This window comes from Sphaeramia orbicularis, unplaced genomic scaffold (assembly GCF_902148855.1).
Source record: "Sphaeramia orbicularis unplaced genomic scaffold, fSphaOr1.1, whole genome shotgun sequence".
In the NCBI taxonomy this organism is placed as follows: Eukaryota; Metazoa; Chordata; class Actinopteri; order Kurtiformes; family Apogonidae; genus Sphaeramia; species Sphaeramia orbicularis.
In genome coordinates this window covers 317,607-337,120 of record NW_021941585.1, presented here as the reverse complement: position 1 = coordinate 337,120, position 19,514 = coordinate 317,607, and the positions used below count along the sequence as shown (strand labels likewise).

The window sequence follows — 19,514 nt, the reverse complement described above, 5'->3', positions numbered from 1 at the left end:
TGTTCTGTGTGCTCTGCGTGTTCTGTGTTCTGTGTGTTCTGTGTGCTCTGCGTGTTCTGTGGGTTCCGTGGGTTCTGTGTTCTGTGTGTTCTGTGTTCTGTGTGTTCTGTGGGTTCTGTGTGTTCTGTGTGCTCTGTGGGTTCCGTGTGTTCTGTGTGTTCTGTGTTCTGTGTGTTCTGTGTGTTCTGTGTGTTCTGTGTTCTGTGTGTTCTGTGTGTTCTGTGTTCAGTGTGCTCTGTGTGTTCTGTGTGTTCTGTGTGTTCTGTGTTCTGTGTTCTGTGTGTTCTGTGTGTTCTGTGTTCTGTGTGTTCTGTGTGTTCTGTGTTCAGTGTGCTCTGTGTGTTCTGTGTGTTCTGTGTTCTGTGTGTTCTGTGTGTTCTGTGTGCTCTGCGTGTTCTGTGTTCTGTGTGTTCTGTGTGCTCTGCGTGTTCTGTGGGTTCCGTGGGTTCTGTGTTCTGTGTGTTCTGTGTTCTGTGTGTTCTGTGTGTTCTGTGTGCTCTGTGGGTTCCATGGGTTCTGTGTGTTCTGTGTTCTGTGTGTTCTGTGTTCTGTGTGTTCTGTGTGTTCTGTGTTCTGTGGGTTCTGTGGGTTCTGCGTACCCGGGTACAGGTCGTACTGTCCTGCCATCAGGTTGTAGCTCATGCCCAGGTGTGTGTGATGGTGCGTGTGCAGGTGTCGGGCGAATGACATGTGGTTCCTGGGTTCTCGCTCCGCCTCCCTCTCGCCTTCGGGGGAACCCTTCTCTCCAGGCTGAGACCACGACAAAAACACAAACAGGACAATGTGAGAAAACACCTGCAGATCTGCGTGAGAACGTGGAACAGTGGAACAGGAGGAGCTACCGTTAGCATGTCAGTTTAATCAGAGAGGCTAAGCTAACACGCTAACAGCATTAGCCTGATTAGCATGTGTGTGCTGAGCATGGGTTCTGTGGGTGGTTCTATGAGGCGTGGTGTGGACGCTCACAGCTGGGGACTTTCCGTGGTACTGATGGTTCTGCTGCTGAAGCAGGTCCACGGCTGACGACGACGGGTCGGCGCTCTGCTTACTGCCCGCTGCTCCTCCTCTGGTGGGCGGGGTCACCTCCGACTCCTCCCTGCCCGCCGTCTTCCCGTACAGCGGGTAATGGAAGCCTGGACGACACGGAACAGGGAGGAACTGAGGAACACCACGGATCAGCGTACGGAAACATGAATATCAGACGTTCTCTGTCGGAACACGGTAAAAAACACCTTCTGTTTTTTAGAAGAAACGAGAAAATCGAACACGATCTGGATAATTTATCATGAACGGTGGAGGTGGACTCGTTTAGGTTCCTGGTTCCTCATGAACTTTCGTGAGAGGATCTGGTTTTAGGTCCGGTTGGTTCATATTTAGATCAGATTAGACTGAACTGTATTGGTTCCTCGGTGCAGAACCATCATGTATTTAAGGTTCCAGAAGCAGAACAACAAGAACCAGTGTTCAGAACTCAGAGCTCCTCCTTCAGCCTGAACTCTGTGCATGTGTGGATCCACTGTTTCTGTTTAAATCCAACAGTTTCCAGGTTGTTCCATACACACAAACAGTTGAATCTGGTCCCAGTCATGTGTCTGTCCAATTAGATTCAATTCACATCAATATTAGTTGAGTTCTAATTTTAAATGTGTGGGAAATGGGATTTTCAGTGTTCAGTGTAAATGTCCACAGAGTCCACATTCCACAGTGGATGTGGACAATTTAGTTCCACATACAAGAGACTGTTCTAAGCTACAGGTGGATCCAACTGGAGGAGAATCGGAGTCGTTTGGAATTTTGGATGAATTTCTGAAAATGTCTCAGTGATGACAGATGGAAAACTGTAGATGTTGTGACCTTGCTGTGACCTTGAACTTTGTCCTACTGGGACCAAAATGGACTGGGTTGGTCCCAGGGCCTAGGCCTATCTGTGGGGAAGATCTGGGAAAGATGGGTGGAAGAGTTTTACACTGAAGATGAGAACAAACAAACAAACACACAAACAAACAAACAAACACACAAACAAACACACAAACAAACACACAAACAAACACACAAACACATACAAACAAACACATACATACATACAAACAAACAAACACACAAACAAACACACAAACAAACACACAAACACACGAACACATACATACAAACAAACAAACACACAAACACATATAAACAAACAAACACATACAAACAAACAAACACACAAACACATACATACAAACACAAACAAACACACACACACAAACACACAGAGCACAGTGGTCCCAGTACCTCCTGGCAGAGGTACCAAACACTGAGGCTCACTGGGTGGACTTTAAAGCAGGGGGGTCAGACTCCGGTCCTGGAGGCCCAGTGTCCTGCATGTTTCAGGTGGTTCCCTGTTCCTTCACACCTGGAACCCATTCCATCGTCATCGGGCTTCTGCAGAGCATGACCATGAGCTGATCAGTAACTGGACCAGGTGTGAAGGAACAGGGAACCACCTGAAACATGCAGGACACTGGGCCTCCAGGACCGGAGTCTGACCCCCCTGCTTTAAAGTATCGAGTATTTATGGAAGAGGATTAGGACCACCGGGAAAAAAAAGGTCCAATATGTTTTTTTTATTATTTGGAGGAAAAAATCCAGAATTCTGGCTTTAGTCTCATAATAATAATAATAAAACAAATATGGGAGCTTTGTTTTCCAGTGGTCCTGATCCTCTTCTGTAAGCGTATCCTCTCACACACTTGAATTAAAACACTCCGAAAGGGAATTATGGGATGTATGCCCATTGACATCATGTCTGAAAACATACAGATTTGTTGGCTGATCTACACCAGGTTCTGGTCCAGAGTCCTCACCTGGGTAACTGTGGACCAGGGTCGGGGACATGCCCCTGTACGAGCCCCCTCCGCCCTCGCACATGGCCAGGTACGGCGGGTACGAGGAGTGCTGGTACTGGATGTAGGGCTGCTGGGGGGTCATGGGGGGGGACACGGCGACCCGGGCGCTCTGGGACTCCTCGGACAGCCCCCCCATGGGCTCCTGGCTCTGCTCCTCCAGCCCCTCCAGGTCCGGGTCCGGGTCCTCCACGTCGATGGTGGGCAGGAGTTCGTGCGAGCCGACGATCCTGGCTTTTTTAGCGTCTCCTCCTCCTCCGCCTCCTCGCTCCGCGGCGCCGGCACTCATCTTGGCCCCCGCCGGCTCAGCTGTAGCCGCCGCCCACTCTTTGCCCCTGTCCGCCTCCCCCTCCTCGGCCTCCTCCCCGTGTTGGAGCTCTGAATATTTGCTGTGAGGGAGGCGGTGAGCCCAGGCCGGGCCGTCTGAGGGCTAGAGCGATGGGGACAAGGGTTGATGTAGGAGCGGCAGTGTTTCCCCTATTAGTCTTTGTTAACAGTGGTGGGTGGGGTCGTTTAGAGGGCGCTTCAACTTCGGTCCACGTCTCTGTCCCCGTTTTTGTTTACATGGCCAGTCGCTAGCGGCTAAAACTAAACACCCTTTAGATTACTGTAAGACTAAATGGTTTTCCTTTGGTGGGTTTTTGGAGGGAGCGTCTAATTTACAAGTTTGGTTTGATCGGGTGTGGAATTTGGGCGTGGGCGTCGCCCCACCGCTGCTCAGCGACTATAGAGGAAACACTGGGTGAACAGAGCCATAGACAGAGCATCTATCACCGACTCTGGGTGGGATGTTGATGGAGGATGACGACGTTCGGACAGCAGGCGGCCGATCGGAGGTGGGATGTGAAGGAGGTCAGCGTTCCTCCCAATGATATCAAGACACACCTCACACATGAGCGGCTGAAGAACAGAACGGAAACAAGAACAAAGCTCCTGCGCCCAACACCACATTCATCCAGTTCATACCAGGGGTCGACCGACGGCGCTTCCTGAGCCGACGCCCGTTATCAGCGTCTAACGAGGACGGTTTGGGACCGAACATTCACAGTAGGGATGGACGCTAGCGTGGTCACATCGTAGGTCAAACTAGAACTTTTCTAGTGTTTGAAACCCAAGGAAACAAGAACTCATTTTCCAACCAATTTGCATCATTTAAAGGTCCTTGGAAACACAGTCGAGTTTATTGCTAACTGCAGCAAACCAATTATAATCACTTTAGCACCGTCTAGTCATCAACCACAGCCTAAAAACGAGCTTAGACCTGAAAAAAAAAACAGAAAATGAAGACTAGGTTCCAAAATGTAGAAATGATGCGAGTGCATTTGACATTTTTAAGGTGAGTTGAGGTAAGTTCTTCAGCACCAAAGCTCCAGAAAAGACTGGTTTGTGCTTAAAAAGTCTTTGGAGGTTTCCTATGCAGATGATCCACACTTTTACAAATAGCATTCCTGTATTTTATACAAAAGTAGGTAAGATTTAAAATCTTGTGGTCGATTTTTAGGAACATACATTTTTAAGTCCATTATGATACTTTTAAGCCAAATATAGAATGTACACCAATATTTCAACAGTATTTATTGTCAACTTGCACTTTGAACTGGATGGATCTGAAATAAGAAGTACTCTAATGAGAAGTTAATGTTCTTTCCTTGCTTTATTGTTATTTGTAATCAATCACGTAGGCGGTGGGTGGGGCATTACTGCAGACTGGTAACTCCTTTCTCTGGTCTGTTCTGACCCTGGTCTGTTCTGATCCTGGTCTGTTCTGACCCTAGTCTGTTCTGATCCTGGTCTGTTCTGATCCTGGTCTGTTCTGACCCTAGTCTGTTCTGATCCTGGTCTGTTCTGATCCTGGTCTGTTCTGACCCTAGTCTGTTCTGATCCTGGTCTGTTCTGATCCTAGTCTGTTCTGATCCTGGTCTGTTCTGACCCTAGTCTGTTCTGATCCTGGTCTGTTCTGACCCTAGTCTGTTCTGATCCTGGTCTGTTCTGACCCTAGTCTGTTCTGATCCTGGTCTGTTCTGATCCTGGTCTGTTCTGACCCTAGTCTGTTCTGATCCTGGTCTGTTCTGATCCTGGTCTGTTCTGACCCTAGTCTGTTCTGATCCTGGTCTGTTCTGATCCTGGTCTGTTCTGATCCTGGTCTGTTCTGACCCTAGTCTGTTCTGATCCTGGTCTGTTCTGACCCTGGTCTGTTCTGATCCTGGTCTGTTCTGACCCTAGTCTGTTCTGACCCTGGTCCGGTCCACCTGGCCCTGCTCCTCTTGACTGGCTTCGTCCGTTCTTTTGTTTATTCTGTTTTGGTTTTTGTTTGACTTTATTAGTGTCTTAGTTTAATAAATGACTGTTAAAGATCAGCATCTGTTCTTGGTGAAACGACTGCGTTAGTAACGACCTTTATCCGATCAACAGTGACGGAGACACGACGCCTGGATGAACCCCTTATTTTTCACCCCTTTTCTGGCATGATGCGAAGATGCGTGTCGAAGCTCCAGATGTAAATGTCAGCTCCATTAATTATTGTTTTACGGAGCCACAGCGAGGGGAAGGAGAGTCGCCTTACTCCTGTTTTCTTCTGCATTTGTGATGTTAAATACGACAAAAAAACAAAGAGGAAAATGTATAAACTGGGAGATGAAATGAGGAACATCTGCCTTAAAAAAAAAAACCCTGGATATACATGCTAAAAAAAAGGCTACAAGCTAAAGAAACAGCTGGAAAAAAGTGGAGCAGGACGAGCGAACCTCAACAGATCAAGATCTTTTGTGCGACATCTTTTGTTGGAGACACAAGAGTGACTACTGTTAGTGCCGAAACAGTTCACGACAGCGACGAGGGAAAGGGTTCGAGAACCAGAGACGACTACACCAGGGCCAGATTGGTGAAAGTTTGGATTAAATAAATAACTGCTGAACATCGGATCGGAGCTGATGATCGGTCGACCCCTATTTGATAGAACTTGTTTCATGAGCCAGCGTGGATCGAGTTACTGCATCTGGAGGTGACATGCTCAAAAACTGTACAGGTTTTCTGAAAAAGCATATCAAAACCAACACGTACGTATTAGAAAAGTTCCTTTTCTTTCTTTATGTCTTTATATTTTAAATTTACAACTAAAGGCGGAGTTACACATTTCCCCCGTTAATCTTAATCTAAACATTAAAAACATTCAAATCCATCAAATCAAATGTCGAGCACAAATGACTGGAGTAGGACGTCGAAGCGGAGCTACAGCACCACAGAAGCCTGGGTATTAGCACCTAGGGTTTAGCTGTACACACTGGGATCAACCTGCTCAGATACTCAACAACAGTCGTTAAATCACACCAACAACACCATCAGCGGCGGCGGCGGCAGGTTATAGACAGAGGGAGAAACTTACACTGGAAAAGGAAACATTTGAGTCCAGATCTGTCTGACTGTTTGGGTTGTGGAGTGACGAAGAAGAGGAAGAGGAGGGCGACTTGATGTCGTCGCAGTCTTTCATTGACACTTGGTCGACCACGCCCCCGTGCACCACTTTGACGCCCAGGCCCTGCCCCCTTTCTCCCCTCTCACTCATCTCCACGTAGGACAGGACCGGTTTGGGACAGCACCCTTTACCCCCGTCTGAAACTTTACCCAACATGGGTCCGCCGGCCGAACCCCCGACTATATGTTTAATGTCCTCGCCGTCTCGTCCCCTCTCGCCCCTCTGCTTGGCGCCGGACGGCTGGTCACAGCATTTGGACGCCAACAACAGTTTCTGGTCCATGTACAGTCCTCTGGAGTACTGACCGTAGTACAGCGACTGGGCCAGGGCCGTTTGGGTCTGGCTCATAGCCAGTTGGAGCTGAGATGGAGGAGGACCCTCACCCTTCTTCAACTCTGAGAACTCATGGGAGGAGTTTTTGTCATCCTCCTTCACCTCCTCCTTCCTGTCTTTTCCTTTCCCGTCGTGGGCGGAGCTTTTGTGGAAAGTGGCGCCACCGCCGCCGCTGTTCTGCCGGTCCGACTGCATGTATCCCTGCAGGTAGTACGGCTCGTAGCTGTGGTAGTACGGAGACTGGGGGTCTTTAGATGTAGCTGAGGGTGGGGTTTTACCAGGGTTACCATGGTTACTGCTAGAGCTCACCTCAGAGGATGCAGAGGAGCCAGACTTCGATCGGAGTCCGTCGGAGCGACATTCGGAAGATCCCCCATCATCTCCGGCATCTGAGATGTCGGAGTAGGCGGGGCTGTTGTTTTTGCTGCTGTTGTCAGTTGTTGCCAGGCAACATCCAGCCGCGTCGAGTCGTGACGACCCGCCGATGGAAGGACTCGGCGCGTTGTCAGTGAAGGTGTAAACCTTATCGGCCTCGGCTCGGATACTGGCCATCCTGCTCTCCTGGCTCTCGGTGAGTCCGTTCATCACCTCCTGCTTACTGAGGTGCTCCTTCAGGAGGCTTCCTGAAATCTCTTTGATTTTACTGCCGCTGTCCTCCATCTTCACTCCACTGCTGTCGCCGTTGGGTGTCCGGGTCGGAGCGTCTTTGTTGTGTTTGTCCTTCAGCCTCCGTTTCTCCTTCTTCCTGGTCTCTTTGCTGCAGGTGACCAGGGTGGCCTTGACCAGGCTCGGCTCCACCACAATACTCAGCTTTGGTTTGATGGGCTTCAGGGGGGCGGTCTTACTGGTGAGGCCGACGGCGGCCATGGGCGACGGCTGCTGCGAGGCGGAGGTATCTGGGTACGTGGTGTTGGGGATGGCGATCAGCTTCGGAGGAGCCGGAGCCGGAGCGATCGGTCGGTTCGTCCGCGACTTGGACAGCTTCTCCACCTTCCCGTTGGCCTTCTTCCCTTTGTCACAAGCTCCTCCTTTCTTGTCAATCAAACCTTCCGCCTCCAGCTTGGGCATCTCCACCGTGGAGTTCCTGTCGGGAACCATGCAGTTCTCCAGGACCACGGTCATGTTGGAGATGATGGGCAGGTTGCTCAGGTCGTCGATGAGTCCGTCTTTGAGGAGTGAGGTTCTTCTGGTTTTGGAGTTGGCCGTGGGGCTGTGGTCGGTGCTGAGGAGCAGCCGTCGGTTCTTCGGCGACCCCACCGTGGTCACTTTATACAAAGGAGCGGGTTTCTTCGATGAGGTGTTGGTGCTGCTGTTGGTTTCTGAGAGGTCGTAGGTCATGTTGCCGATGGCGTCTTCACAGTCGGACAGTCTCTCCTCGCTGTCGCCGTCCTTCATGGGCTCCAGCTCCGGCTTCCTCTGCTCCTCCGCCTCCAGGTGGGCGTGGGTCTGGTGGTAGCGCAGGCCGTTGATGTGCTTGTAGCGTTTAGTGCAGTTGGGGTGGGGGCAGTCGATGAGGATGGGCGGAGGAGGAGGTGACGAGGCGCAGCCTCCGCCTGGGTCCATAAACGAAGGGTCGGATTTACCCTGCGGTGTCGACGGAGCGCTGCGAGACTTGGCCCGGATCCTCTTCCCGTTGCCGTTCTTGATGTCGTCGGCGGAGACCAGGCTGAGGTCCAGGTCGGCCGGTGGTTTGTTCTTTCGCTTCCCGGACGACAGCGCGGAGGAGCTGTTGGTGGTTTTCACCTCGTCGACGGTGAAGAAGGACGGTGGCGCCCTGCAGTTGTTGATGAGGTTCAGGCTGCCTCGCCGGCCTTTGCTGTGGATTGGCGCGGTCGTCCCGGCCACGCCCCCTCCGCGGCTCCTGTGCTGTGTCAGGCCTCGGACTTTGCCGGTCGGAGTTGGATCGACGCAGGGACGCTCCGCCATAGCCAATCGCATCCTTTTGCCTCGGCCACGCCCACCTGGCATCTCAGGGTCACTGGACGGAGACTCGCAGAACCTGGACAGAAGAACCGGAAAGAGATTTAACGACCAATGAACGACAAACAAACACCCTGGTTCGTCTGTGAGCGCTTTGTACGAAAACAGACAAAATACCACGAAAATCTAAAGAAATAAACACACATACGAAAAAAACGTGGAGAACATCAAACAGCAGCAACTTTGTACAAATAATTCCATGTTTTATCAGACTTTAACTGTAACTTTATCTCTGTTCTGAGGCTCCACCCACTGTGTGTGTAGTTCAGGAACCTCAGGACAGAATCCGACCGCTCAGACTCTACAGGTCAGTTGGAGGTTCTGTTGTTCAGATGGGTTCTACTCTGAATCGTTCCTCTTCTGTTCAGATGGGTTCTGTAAGACGTATCTTACGTTAAATGGAAGTTGAATGTGTGGCTTTCACAGGTACTGAACAGTCAGGTTTGGTTTGTGGGTGTGGTTTAGATGAACTCACACTTGTCTGTGCTGAACTTAAGAGAAGAGGTCAGATTCTACGTAAAAGATCTAATTTTACAACTTTGGAAAGTAATTGTGGGAAAGAGAGTCGAGCAGAAAAACCAGAATATGAACTAAGGGATTTTTTGTGGTCCAGAAACGCTAGCCTAATGGCACAGGTGCTAGAACCAGTTGGTTTGATTGACAGGTGTTCAGGGCGCTTGTTAAACTCAAATGAACTTTCATCACGTGCTGTTCTTAGAATTAGCTGATGGAGTGACTGACGTGTTCTGCCCAGTAACGACCATTAACCAATAATAAGCAGACGACGAATGATGTCATTGAATAATGGGAGTGTCCAACAGTCACTAAAGAGTATAAAAGTAATGAAGGAAACTCTTTTTTTAGGCTTTTTCTTTTTCTCTCTGTGATGAAATGTGTGTTTGATGCTAGATTCACTGATAACTGACTTTTTACTTTTTGTAACTTTTGCTATTTTTGCCTGAAGCAATAAATCCAGCTGTTGTTTTAACTTTTTCAAACCTCAAACCTTCTTTTTTGGTGAGTTCTTCATTTTCTCCTGGTTTGGTCCGTCCATCCCAAACAGAACTGCTGAGTTACTTTAAATTACTCGACCTCCCTCTGGTGTTCAGTCCAAATGCAGAAGTCCAGAGCCACTGCTGGTCCAAACATCTGTAGAACGTGCAGCCTTTACTCCAGATAACCAGAGAGTTTTGGTGCCGAGGTGGTTTAAAGATAAAAGAAACTGGGGCAGTAGTTCATTAACCAAAATAAGTTGTGGTTTTTGAGATTTACTGCCTGCTGCGTGTTTACAGTTCTACTCTTCTTCCTCTTCTGTTCTTTCCTGTTGTCGTTTCTCTTGTGTCTTTATTTCCTCTGAGGAGGTTTGAACGATTCTAAACTCAGAAAGAGGACGATTCATCTGATGTGTTTGGGTTCACAGCAGAAAAACACAAATACACACCTCCTCCTCCTCCTCCTCCTCCTCTTATCTCTACATTTGTAGACGTCTCATATTTCCCACACTGTCCATGGTCTTTGAACTCCTCTGATGTCCTGTTACCCACAGTGCTTTGCGTCTCCAGACCGCACACACTTTATCTATGTTTATCAAAACGGGGAAATAAGTCATGTGAAAATGTGAACTCCAGGAGCCTTTGAACGCAGCGTCATGTGGAACTGTGAACTCCAGGAGCCTTTGAACGCAGCGTCATGTGGAACTGTGAACTCCAGGAGCCTTTGAACGCAGCGTCATGTGGAACTGTGAACTCCAGGAGCCTTTGAACGCAGCGTCATGTGGAACTGTGAACTCCAGGAGCCTTTGAACGCAGCGTCATGTGGAACTGTGAACTCCAGGAGCCTTTGAACGCAGCGTCGCTGTTACAAACTGTATACATGACCCATGTGATTCACTGAAACAGGCTTCAGAGGAACTTCCTGTTTCTTCAGATGATCGTATCTGGTTCCTCTGATGTCTGTAATGAGTTCCTAAAGGTCAAAGACACAGTTTGTGTGTTTTCTTGGACTTTTTCAGGATATTTGCTGCTTTCGTCAGTATTTGGTTTAGTTCTAATGCCATGTGATGTGAGTTCAGACCTTCATCTGTTTGAATATTCATGTGTTTACTTCAGTGACTCCTGCTGGTGAGCGGGTGAACAGCACATATGAACTAATGCCTGGTTTCTACATCACTGCCCCCTGCTGGTCACACTGTGAAATACAACCCAGTTTTTGGATTTATATATTAAAAAAAACAACCATATTTACTTCCATATCTGACCTGAGTTAAAATAAAAGAAACTATAGTGACATTATTCAGGGTTTAAGGTTCATTTTACTGCAAATAAACTCAGTTAAATCCACTGTGGGGTTTATTTTATTTTATTCCCATTTCCATTTTTAGATCCTAAATCCTACATAATATAAATAAAAACAGCAATTAAACCTAAAAAAAATAAGCAATTTAGCAAAATTTATCAGAATAATCTACTGATATAAAATTAATATGTGTTGATCCGTTAATCTGATCAATACATGTCAATAATTGGAGTAAAATACAGTTCTCATTTGTATTTTGCATATTCAACATTGATTCACCAGTAAAAAAGTTGAATAAACTGTACTCATATGTACAGCCTAAAAGGTATGTGTGTGTGCATTTATGTGTGTATATGCATATATATCATTTATTTATTTATATTTATTTATTTTCTGACCACTCCCAGTCTGTTGTGTTTTATTATTTTGTTTCATGTGTGTGTGTGTGTGTGTGTGTGTTTAAAAAAGAAAAATCCTAATGAACACATTTATACAAAAAAAAAAAGTTGAATAAACGACAGTGAAAGGAGACGCTTGGTTTAAGTTCAGTTCATGAGAGATTTGAGTGAAAAAGTCCGATTTTCTTCACTTTTTGTCTGTTTTTGATAAAATAACCTTTGAATTTAATCTGAGTTTTAATGAGCGTCTACAGGATTTAAAGCAAAAAAATTCAAAATACAGAGAATAATATAACAATAAATGGTGATAAATTACTTTAAAGAACAGAAAATTTCACCAAAAGTCACTTAAAGATTTAACTGTAATCAAACAAACTCAAAGATAATCAATTATGATAAAATCAACACAGAAAATACAAAGAATACTCAGAAAAATGCTGATGGTGACTCCTAAATCCACACAAATCTGAGACTTTCTTTTTAAAACTGTAAAATATAGAAAATAATATAATAAAACAAATGTTTAAGTGTTAACTGCATGAATATTTAACATGAAATGAATGAGTTTTGGGGGAAATTTCAAAGAAATTCCAGTTAAAGCTCAGTAAATATGTGTTTGTCTTGACTCTGGGTTTTTTTTTTATATGTACATATCAGGTTTTCAGTTTTTTAAACGTGTCTTAAATGTTTCAGGCTGTTGATTTAACAGATTTATGGAGATGATTCATCCCTGAGGACGGCTTTTCTTTCTCTAACTGGTGGAATAAAACGTATCCACGCTGACAGACGACAGACGACGGAAACAGATTAATCTGAGCCCTTATCGCCATGACAACAGTCATTTACATACAGAAGTGGTAATTGGGAGGTTTCACAGCGACCGTCACATTTTACAAAAGGGAAAGGACACGAGCAGCAGCCTGTTTATGATTTTAGAAACAGTAAAAAAAAAAGAAAAAAACCTCCTCCCAGAAAAGAATCAGTGAAAACAGGACGATGACGAACAACGGAGATGAAACATGAAACAAACAGTGAAACCAGCCACGGTCAACGGTTTAACACACGACGACTGACGGCTTTATTCAGCGTTTAGGAGGAAAATACACAAATATAAGAAGCATCTGAACTGAAACAGACTCTGGTATGAAACTGAAACTGGGATTCACATCTGAGTAAATACTAACAGGGTCAAAGGTCAGCAGCAGCCAATCAAACGGCAGATTAAACCACCACGTTATAAGATATATATGACATATATGACATATATGACTTAAATATATGACATATATGACATATATGACTTAAATATATGACATATATGACATATATGACTTAAATATATGACATATATGACATATATGACATATATGACTTAAATATATGACATATATGACATATATGACTTAAATATATGACATATATGACATATATGACATAAATATATGACATATATGACATATATGACATAAATATATGACATATATGACATATATGACTTAAATATATGACATATATGACATATATGACATAAATATATGACATATATGACATATATGACATAAATATATGACATATATGACATATATGACTTAAATATATGACATATATGACATAAATATATGACATATATGACATATATGACATAAATATATGACATATATGACATATATGACTTAAATATATGACATATATGACTTAAATATATGACATATATGACATATATGACTTAAATATATGACATATATGACATATATGACATATATGACTTAAATATATGACATATATGACATATATGACTTAAATATATGACATATATGACATATATGACATAAATATATGACATATATGACATATATGACATAAATATATGACATATATGACATATATGACTTAAATATATGACATATATGACATATATGACATAAATATATGACATATATGACTTAAATATATGACATATATGACTTAAATATATGACATATATGACATATATGACTTAAATATATGACATATATGACATATATGACATATATGACATAAATATATGACATATATGACATATATGACATAAATATATGACATATATGACATATATGACATAAATATATGACATATATGACATATATGACTTAAATATATGACATATATGACTTAAATATATGACATATATGTAAACAGCAACAGTGAGGAGGAACTGGAAACTGGTATGTAGTATGTACAGAGGAGGAGGAGGAGGAGTCAGGTGTTACCTGGGAGGAGCCCAGTCGTGTTTGGTACAGTCCAACAGCGTCCCCACGTACGTCCTCTTCCTCCACGTCACGTTCACCACCAGCACACCTGTCAATCAAACCACACAGAACCAGAACCATCAGAACCAGACCAGAACCAGACCAGAACCAGACCAGAACTAGACCAGAACCATCAGAACTGATCCAGAACCATCAGAACCAGATCTACAGCATCATCATGGGGTCATAGTGGTCCAGCAGACACCACAGCTGTGAGTCCGTTTACATGAGCAGACAGATCTGATCCCTGTCGTCAGATGTGACCCTTCCAGTTCTGGGACATTCTAAACAGTTCTTGGACTTCATGGTCATAGATGTGACTCCTGTTCAGACCCTGTTCAGACCCTGTTCAGATCCTGTTCAGATCCTGTTCAGACCCTGTTCAGACCCTGTTCAGATCCTGTTCAGATCCTGTTCAGATCCTGTTCAGACCCTGTTCAGACCCTGTTCAGATCCTGTTCAGACCCTGTTCAGATCCTGTTCAGATCCTGTTCAGACCCTGTTCAGACCCTGTTCAGATCCTGTTCAGACCCTGTTCAGATCCTGTTCAGACCCTGTTCAGATCCTGTTCAGATCCTGTTCAGATCCTGTTCAGACCCTGTTCAGACCCTGTTCAGATCCTGTTCAGACCCTGTTCAGATCCTGTTCAGACCCTGTTCAGATCCTGTTCAGATCCTGTTCAGATCCTGTTCAGACCCTGTTCAGATCCTGTTCAGATCCTGTTCAGATCCTGTTCAGACCCTGTTCAGACCCTGTTCAGATCCTGTTCAGACCCTGTTCAGATCCTGTTCAGATCCTGTTCAGACCCTGTTCAGACCCTGTTCAGATCCTGTTCAGACCCTGTTCAGATCCTGTTCAGACCCTGTTCAGACCCTGTTCAGATCCTGTTCAGACCCTGTTCAGATCCTGTTCAGATCCTGTTCAGACCCTGTTCAGACCCTGTTCAGATCCTGTTCAGATCCTGTTCAGATCCTGTTCAGACCCTGTTCAGATCCTGTTCAGACCCTGTTCAGACCCTGTTCAGATCCTGTTCAGACCCTGTTCAGACCCTGTTCAGATCCTGTTCAGACCCTGTTCAGACCCTGTTCAGATCCTGTTCAGATCCTGTTCAGACCCTGTTCAGACCCTGTTCAGACCCTGTTCAGATCCTGTTCAGATCCTGTTCAGATCCTGTTCAGACCCTGTTCAGATCCTGTTCAGATCCTGTTCAGATCCTGTTCAGACCCTGTTCAGACCCTGTTCAGATCCTGTTCAGATCCTGTTCAGACCCTGTTCAGATCCTGTTCAGATCCTGTTCAGACCCTGTTCAGACCCTGTTCAGATCCTGTTCAGATCCTGTTCAGACCCTGTTCAGATCCTGTTCAGACCCTGTTCAGATCCTGTTCAGATCCTGTTCAGATCCTGTTCAGACCCTGTTCAGACCCTGTTCAGATCCTGTTCAGATCCTGTTCAGACCCTGTTCAGATCCTGTTCAGACCCTGTTCAGACCCTCTGGGATCTGATCTGTATCTGAACACCAGCAGAACATGATCTGCACCGGACAGAAGGACAACAAACATTTTTCATACAGTCTGTAACTGGTTTTGTTTTTGACCTTTTCTTGTTATTTCGTCACTTTCAGTCTTAAACAAAAACACCACAGACTCAAAAACGGTCCTATTTTAACCCTTTAAATGACACATTTATAACACAAACAAACCAGGTTTTTGATGCAAAAAAATACCCAAAAACTTTTTTTAATTTCATGTCGACATGAGTTTATTTACTACTTGAGTGTCCATCTGAATTAAAGGGACCATATTTAGTCTCATTAACCTGCAGAGTTTGTGACGTCGTAGTTTTTGTTCATTCTGATTTGTTTGACAGACAGTTGAAGGTGTCGGTTCCTCCTTCACTCACACACTGACATTTCAAACCATGAACCTCCGCTTTCCTGACGCGCCGTCGGCAACGCAGACCAAATCTAATAGTGCGGCCGTTAGAGCCGTAGAAGCAGGTCCGGACACGACGGAGCAGCTTTAATGAAGGCAGATGGAAAAAACAACAGAACCAGGACCACGGAGACACTGGTTTAACCCTTTAACCCCTGACGTGTCTGTGGTGGCACAGTGTGAATGTGTGGTTTACTTTAAATAGTCCTAAAAATTCAACCGTTTGCACAAGAGTTTACAGTGAAATCATGTGTTTGAACTGAGTTTCAACTGTGGAACTGTGTGTGGAGTTTAACCAGGTATGAAGAACACGCAACACAACCGACAAAAATCTGCAAAAGTTATCTGAATAGTTCATAAACGTAAGAAATTAAACAAAAATCATCAATATATGAATGAAAATTAGCAACAACAACAAACAAGCCCACAATGAGTGAAAACGAACAAAATAAACAAGACATTTTTTTTTGTTTTTAGAAATAGGAAACATAATCAACAACCCCCCCCCCCCCCCCCCCCCCCCCCGCATCACCACCAAAATTTAATCATTTCTTTTTTGTGCCAGTATCAACATTTTCTGAAAATTTCATGAAAATCCGTCCAGAACTTTTTAAGTTATCTTGCTAAAAGACAAACAAACAAACAAACAAACACACAAAGCGAAGCGATCACAGTACCTCCTGCTGGAGGTAATGACACTGACAAATTCTGAAATATGAACCAAAATCTACGAAAGTTATCAGAATATTTATTTAATAAATGTAAGAAATCCAACAAAAATCATCAACATATGAATGAAAATTAGGAAAAAAAAAAATCTCACAATGAGTAAAAATGAACAAAATAATCAAGAAAATAGTTTTTTGTTTTTAGAAATCGGAAAAATGATCAATGAAATTGACAAATTCTGAAATATGAATCAAAATTAACAAAAGTTATCAGAATATTTCATAAACATAAGAAATGAAACAAAAATCATCAACATATGAGTGAAAATTAGTAACATCAACAAAAAATCAGATCAGAAGCAAAAAAAACCCAGATGGGGACTTCACTAACGAAGTCCCTGAAACTGGGTTTGGAGGATGGAGCTGTAAGTCCTTCTCCAGCTCAGGTGTCAGTGAACGCCACACATCTGTTTGGTCGACGTAGCGTTCAGTGTTCGTCCGTCTGATCCTGTTTTTACCGTCTGTCCCTGAACCCTCAGATCCACTTTAAATGACCAGAACAGACTGAACTCCACTGAATCCAACCCACGTCCTTCATTTGTTCCCGTTTTGCGAGTGTTTTCTCGATGTTTATCTGCAGAGAATAAAAACCCGAGGAGGAAGGAGAGCGAACGGAGCCTGGAGTCAGAGACGCTTCCATTCCACCGACGTTCAAGGACTTTGGTTCAGTTTGAGGGGAACGAAGCGAAAGCAGCGAGCGCCGATACTTCAGGAGGTTTAATGTGGAAAAACAAAAAAAAAAACAGGCTCTGAATGCGATGCAAAATAAAGAAGAGGAGTTGGCGAGTCAGGGTTATTGAACATACAAACACGGACAAGTTTCAGGTTCATTAAAGGTTCGTTTACCTCCAGAGTAAAGACGAATCCACGCGAACGCACATTCATCATGTTCAGACAAACGCTATTTAACACAAAACCAAAAACTGAGGAAAAACAGGAGAAAATATGAGTCAGGTCTAAAAACTGTTTCCATCGCTGTTCATCTGACTTTATTTCAACTCCACGACCTGAAAATGTGTCTGAGTCGCTGAAAAAATCTGCATTTTTTAATTTAATCTATATGATGTTAATTAGCTGCTACACTGTTCAACGTGGACCTAAAAACATGTGTACGACGTTTTCAGACCGAGGTTAAAACCTGACGAATATCGCAATTAAAACTACAAGAATGAAATAGCACCGGTCTGTTTGGGAAGGGAACAAATGTGGGGGCTCATCCGGGATCTGACCAACGGAGTCTGCTTTAAAAGTCAAATCTCTGACCAGTGTCCAGAAGGACGGACTGAGTTCATTCACTCATACAGAACAGAAGGTCTGACAGGCATGTGTTCGAAGTTCAGCTGTTTTCTCTGTTCCTGGTTCTTCATTTTCAGGGTTCTCAGACCCAGTCTGTCCAGAACGATAAACACAGACAAACGAGTCCGAAAATGCATACGGTCGATCCAGCAGAACCAGAACCAGAACCAGAGCAAGAACCAGAACCAGAACCAGAACCAGAACCAGAGCAAGAACCAGAACCAGAACCAGAATGCATGAAATCCAGTCATGGACTGAAGCGTCTAAACCAGGGTTGTTCAGTGATCCCATCTCTTCAGTGCATGTAAACATGTGACAGTGATCTGTTTCCTGTCAGACTTCAGCCTTTTATGGTCATGTGGACAGAAGCAGAGACGGACCAGACAAGCCAGACACACTGGGACTAGAACGGACTAGATATATGAAATAGTACACAACAACAACAACAACAACAATAATAACAAAAGAATAAACAACAAACTGAAGAAAACTGAAGAAAAAATAATAAACCCATAGAGTTGGATCAATGACAGTGGATGGACACACTGGGTTTATATGTGTGTGTGTGTGTGTGTGTGTGTGTGTGTTTAATGTTCAAATCTACACTATATTTCCAAAAGTCTAGTCTCCTCCATCCCAATCCTCAGACTCAGCTGTTCCAGTCCCTTCCATGTCCACAGGTGGATTAAATCCAGCCCTAGGCATGCAGACTGCTTTTACAAACATTTGGGACAGAATGGGTCTCTCTCAGGAGCTCAGTGAATTCCAGCGTGGAACTGTGATAGGATGCCACCTGTGACACAAATCCAGTGGTGAACTTCCTGGCTCCTAAATATTCCACAGTCAGCTGTCAGCTGGATTATAAGAAAGTGGAAGTGTTTGGGAACGATGGCGACTCAGCCACGCAGTGGTAGGCCACGGAAACTGACGGAGCGGGGTCAGCGGATGCTGAGGCGCAGAGTGCGAAGAGGTGGACGACTGTCTGCAGAGTCAGTGGTACAGACCTCCAAACTTCATGTGTCCTTCAGATTAGCTCCAGAACAGTGCGCACAGAGCTTCATGGAATGGGTTTCCGTGGCCGAGCGGCCGCATCCGAGCCATACATCAGCAAGTGCAATGCACAGCGGTGGATGCAGTGGTGTAAAGCACGCCGCCACTGGACTGTAGAGCAGGGGAGGAGCCTTCTCTGGACTGACCAATCGCACTTCTCCATCTGGTGATCTGACGGACGGGTCTGGGTTTGGCGGTCTCCAGGAGAACGATACTTGTGGGAGCGCATTGTGCCGAGTGTAAAGTTTGGTGGAGGGGGGGTTATGGTGTGGGGTTGTTTTTCAGGAGCTGGGCTGGGCCCCTTAGTTCCAGTGAAAGGAACTGGGAATGCTTCAGCAGAACAAGACATTTGGGACAATTCCATGCTCCCAACTTTGTGGGAACAGTTTGGAGCCGGCCCCTTCCTCTTCCAACATGACTGTGCACCAGTGCACAAAGCAAGGTCCATTTGGACATGGAGGACAGAGTCTGGTGTGGATGAACTGGACTGGCCTGCACACAGTCCTGACCTCAACCCCATAGAACACCTTTGGATGAATTAGAGCGCAGACTGAGAGCCAGGCCTTCTGTCCAACATCAGTGTGGGACCTCACAAATGCACTTCTAGAAGAATGGTCCAAAATTCCCATGAACACACTCCTAAACCTTGTGGACAGCCTTCCCAGAAGAGTTGAAGCTGTTAGAGCTGCAAAGGGTGGAGCCACGTCAGACTGAACCCATAGACTAGGAATGGGATGGACCTGACATTCATATGGGAGTCAAAGCAGGAGAGGGAATACTGTTGGAAATAGTGTGTGTATAAAATATAAAAAAACAAATTACAAACAGTCACAGTAGTCGATAAAGTACACAAACTGA

General features: G+C 44.9%; 1 protein-coding gene across 1 annotated transcript in view; it reads right to left on the bottom strand.

Annotated features, from left to right (window-relative positions):
- Positions 1-599: 599 nt before the first annotated feature.
- Positions 600-19,514, bottom strand: part of znf608 (zinc finger protein 608) — a gene marked incomplete at its 3' end in the record, with an annotated part of 71,389 nt that continues 52,474 nt past the window's right edge. Inside the window, exons 5-9 of the mRNA XM_030130020.1 lie at positions 13,613-13,700; positions 6,268-8,689; positions 2,847-3,315; positions 967-1,133; positions 600-750 (exon numbers count right to left, since the gene is read on the bottom strand). Of these exons, the coding sequence (XP_029985880.1) occupies positions 600-750; positions 967-1,133; positions 2,847-3,315; positions 6,268-8,689; positions 13,613-13,700 (3,297 nt within the window). The remainder of the gene's footprint in view (positions 751-966; positions 1,134-2,846; positions 3,316-6,267; positions 8,690-13,612; positions 13,701-19,514) is intronic.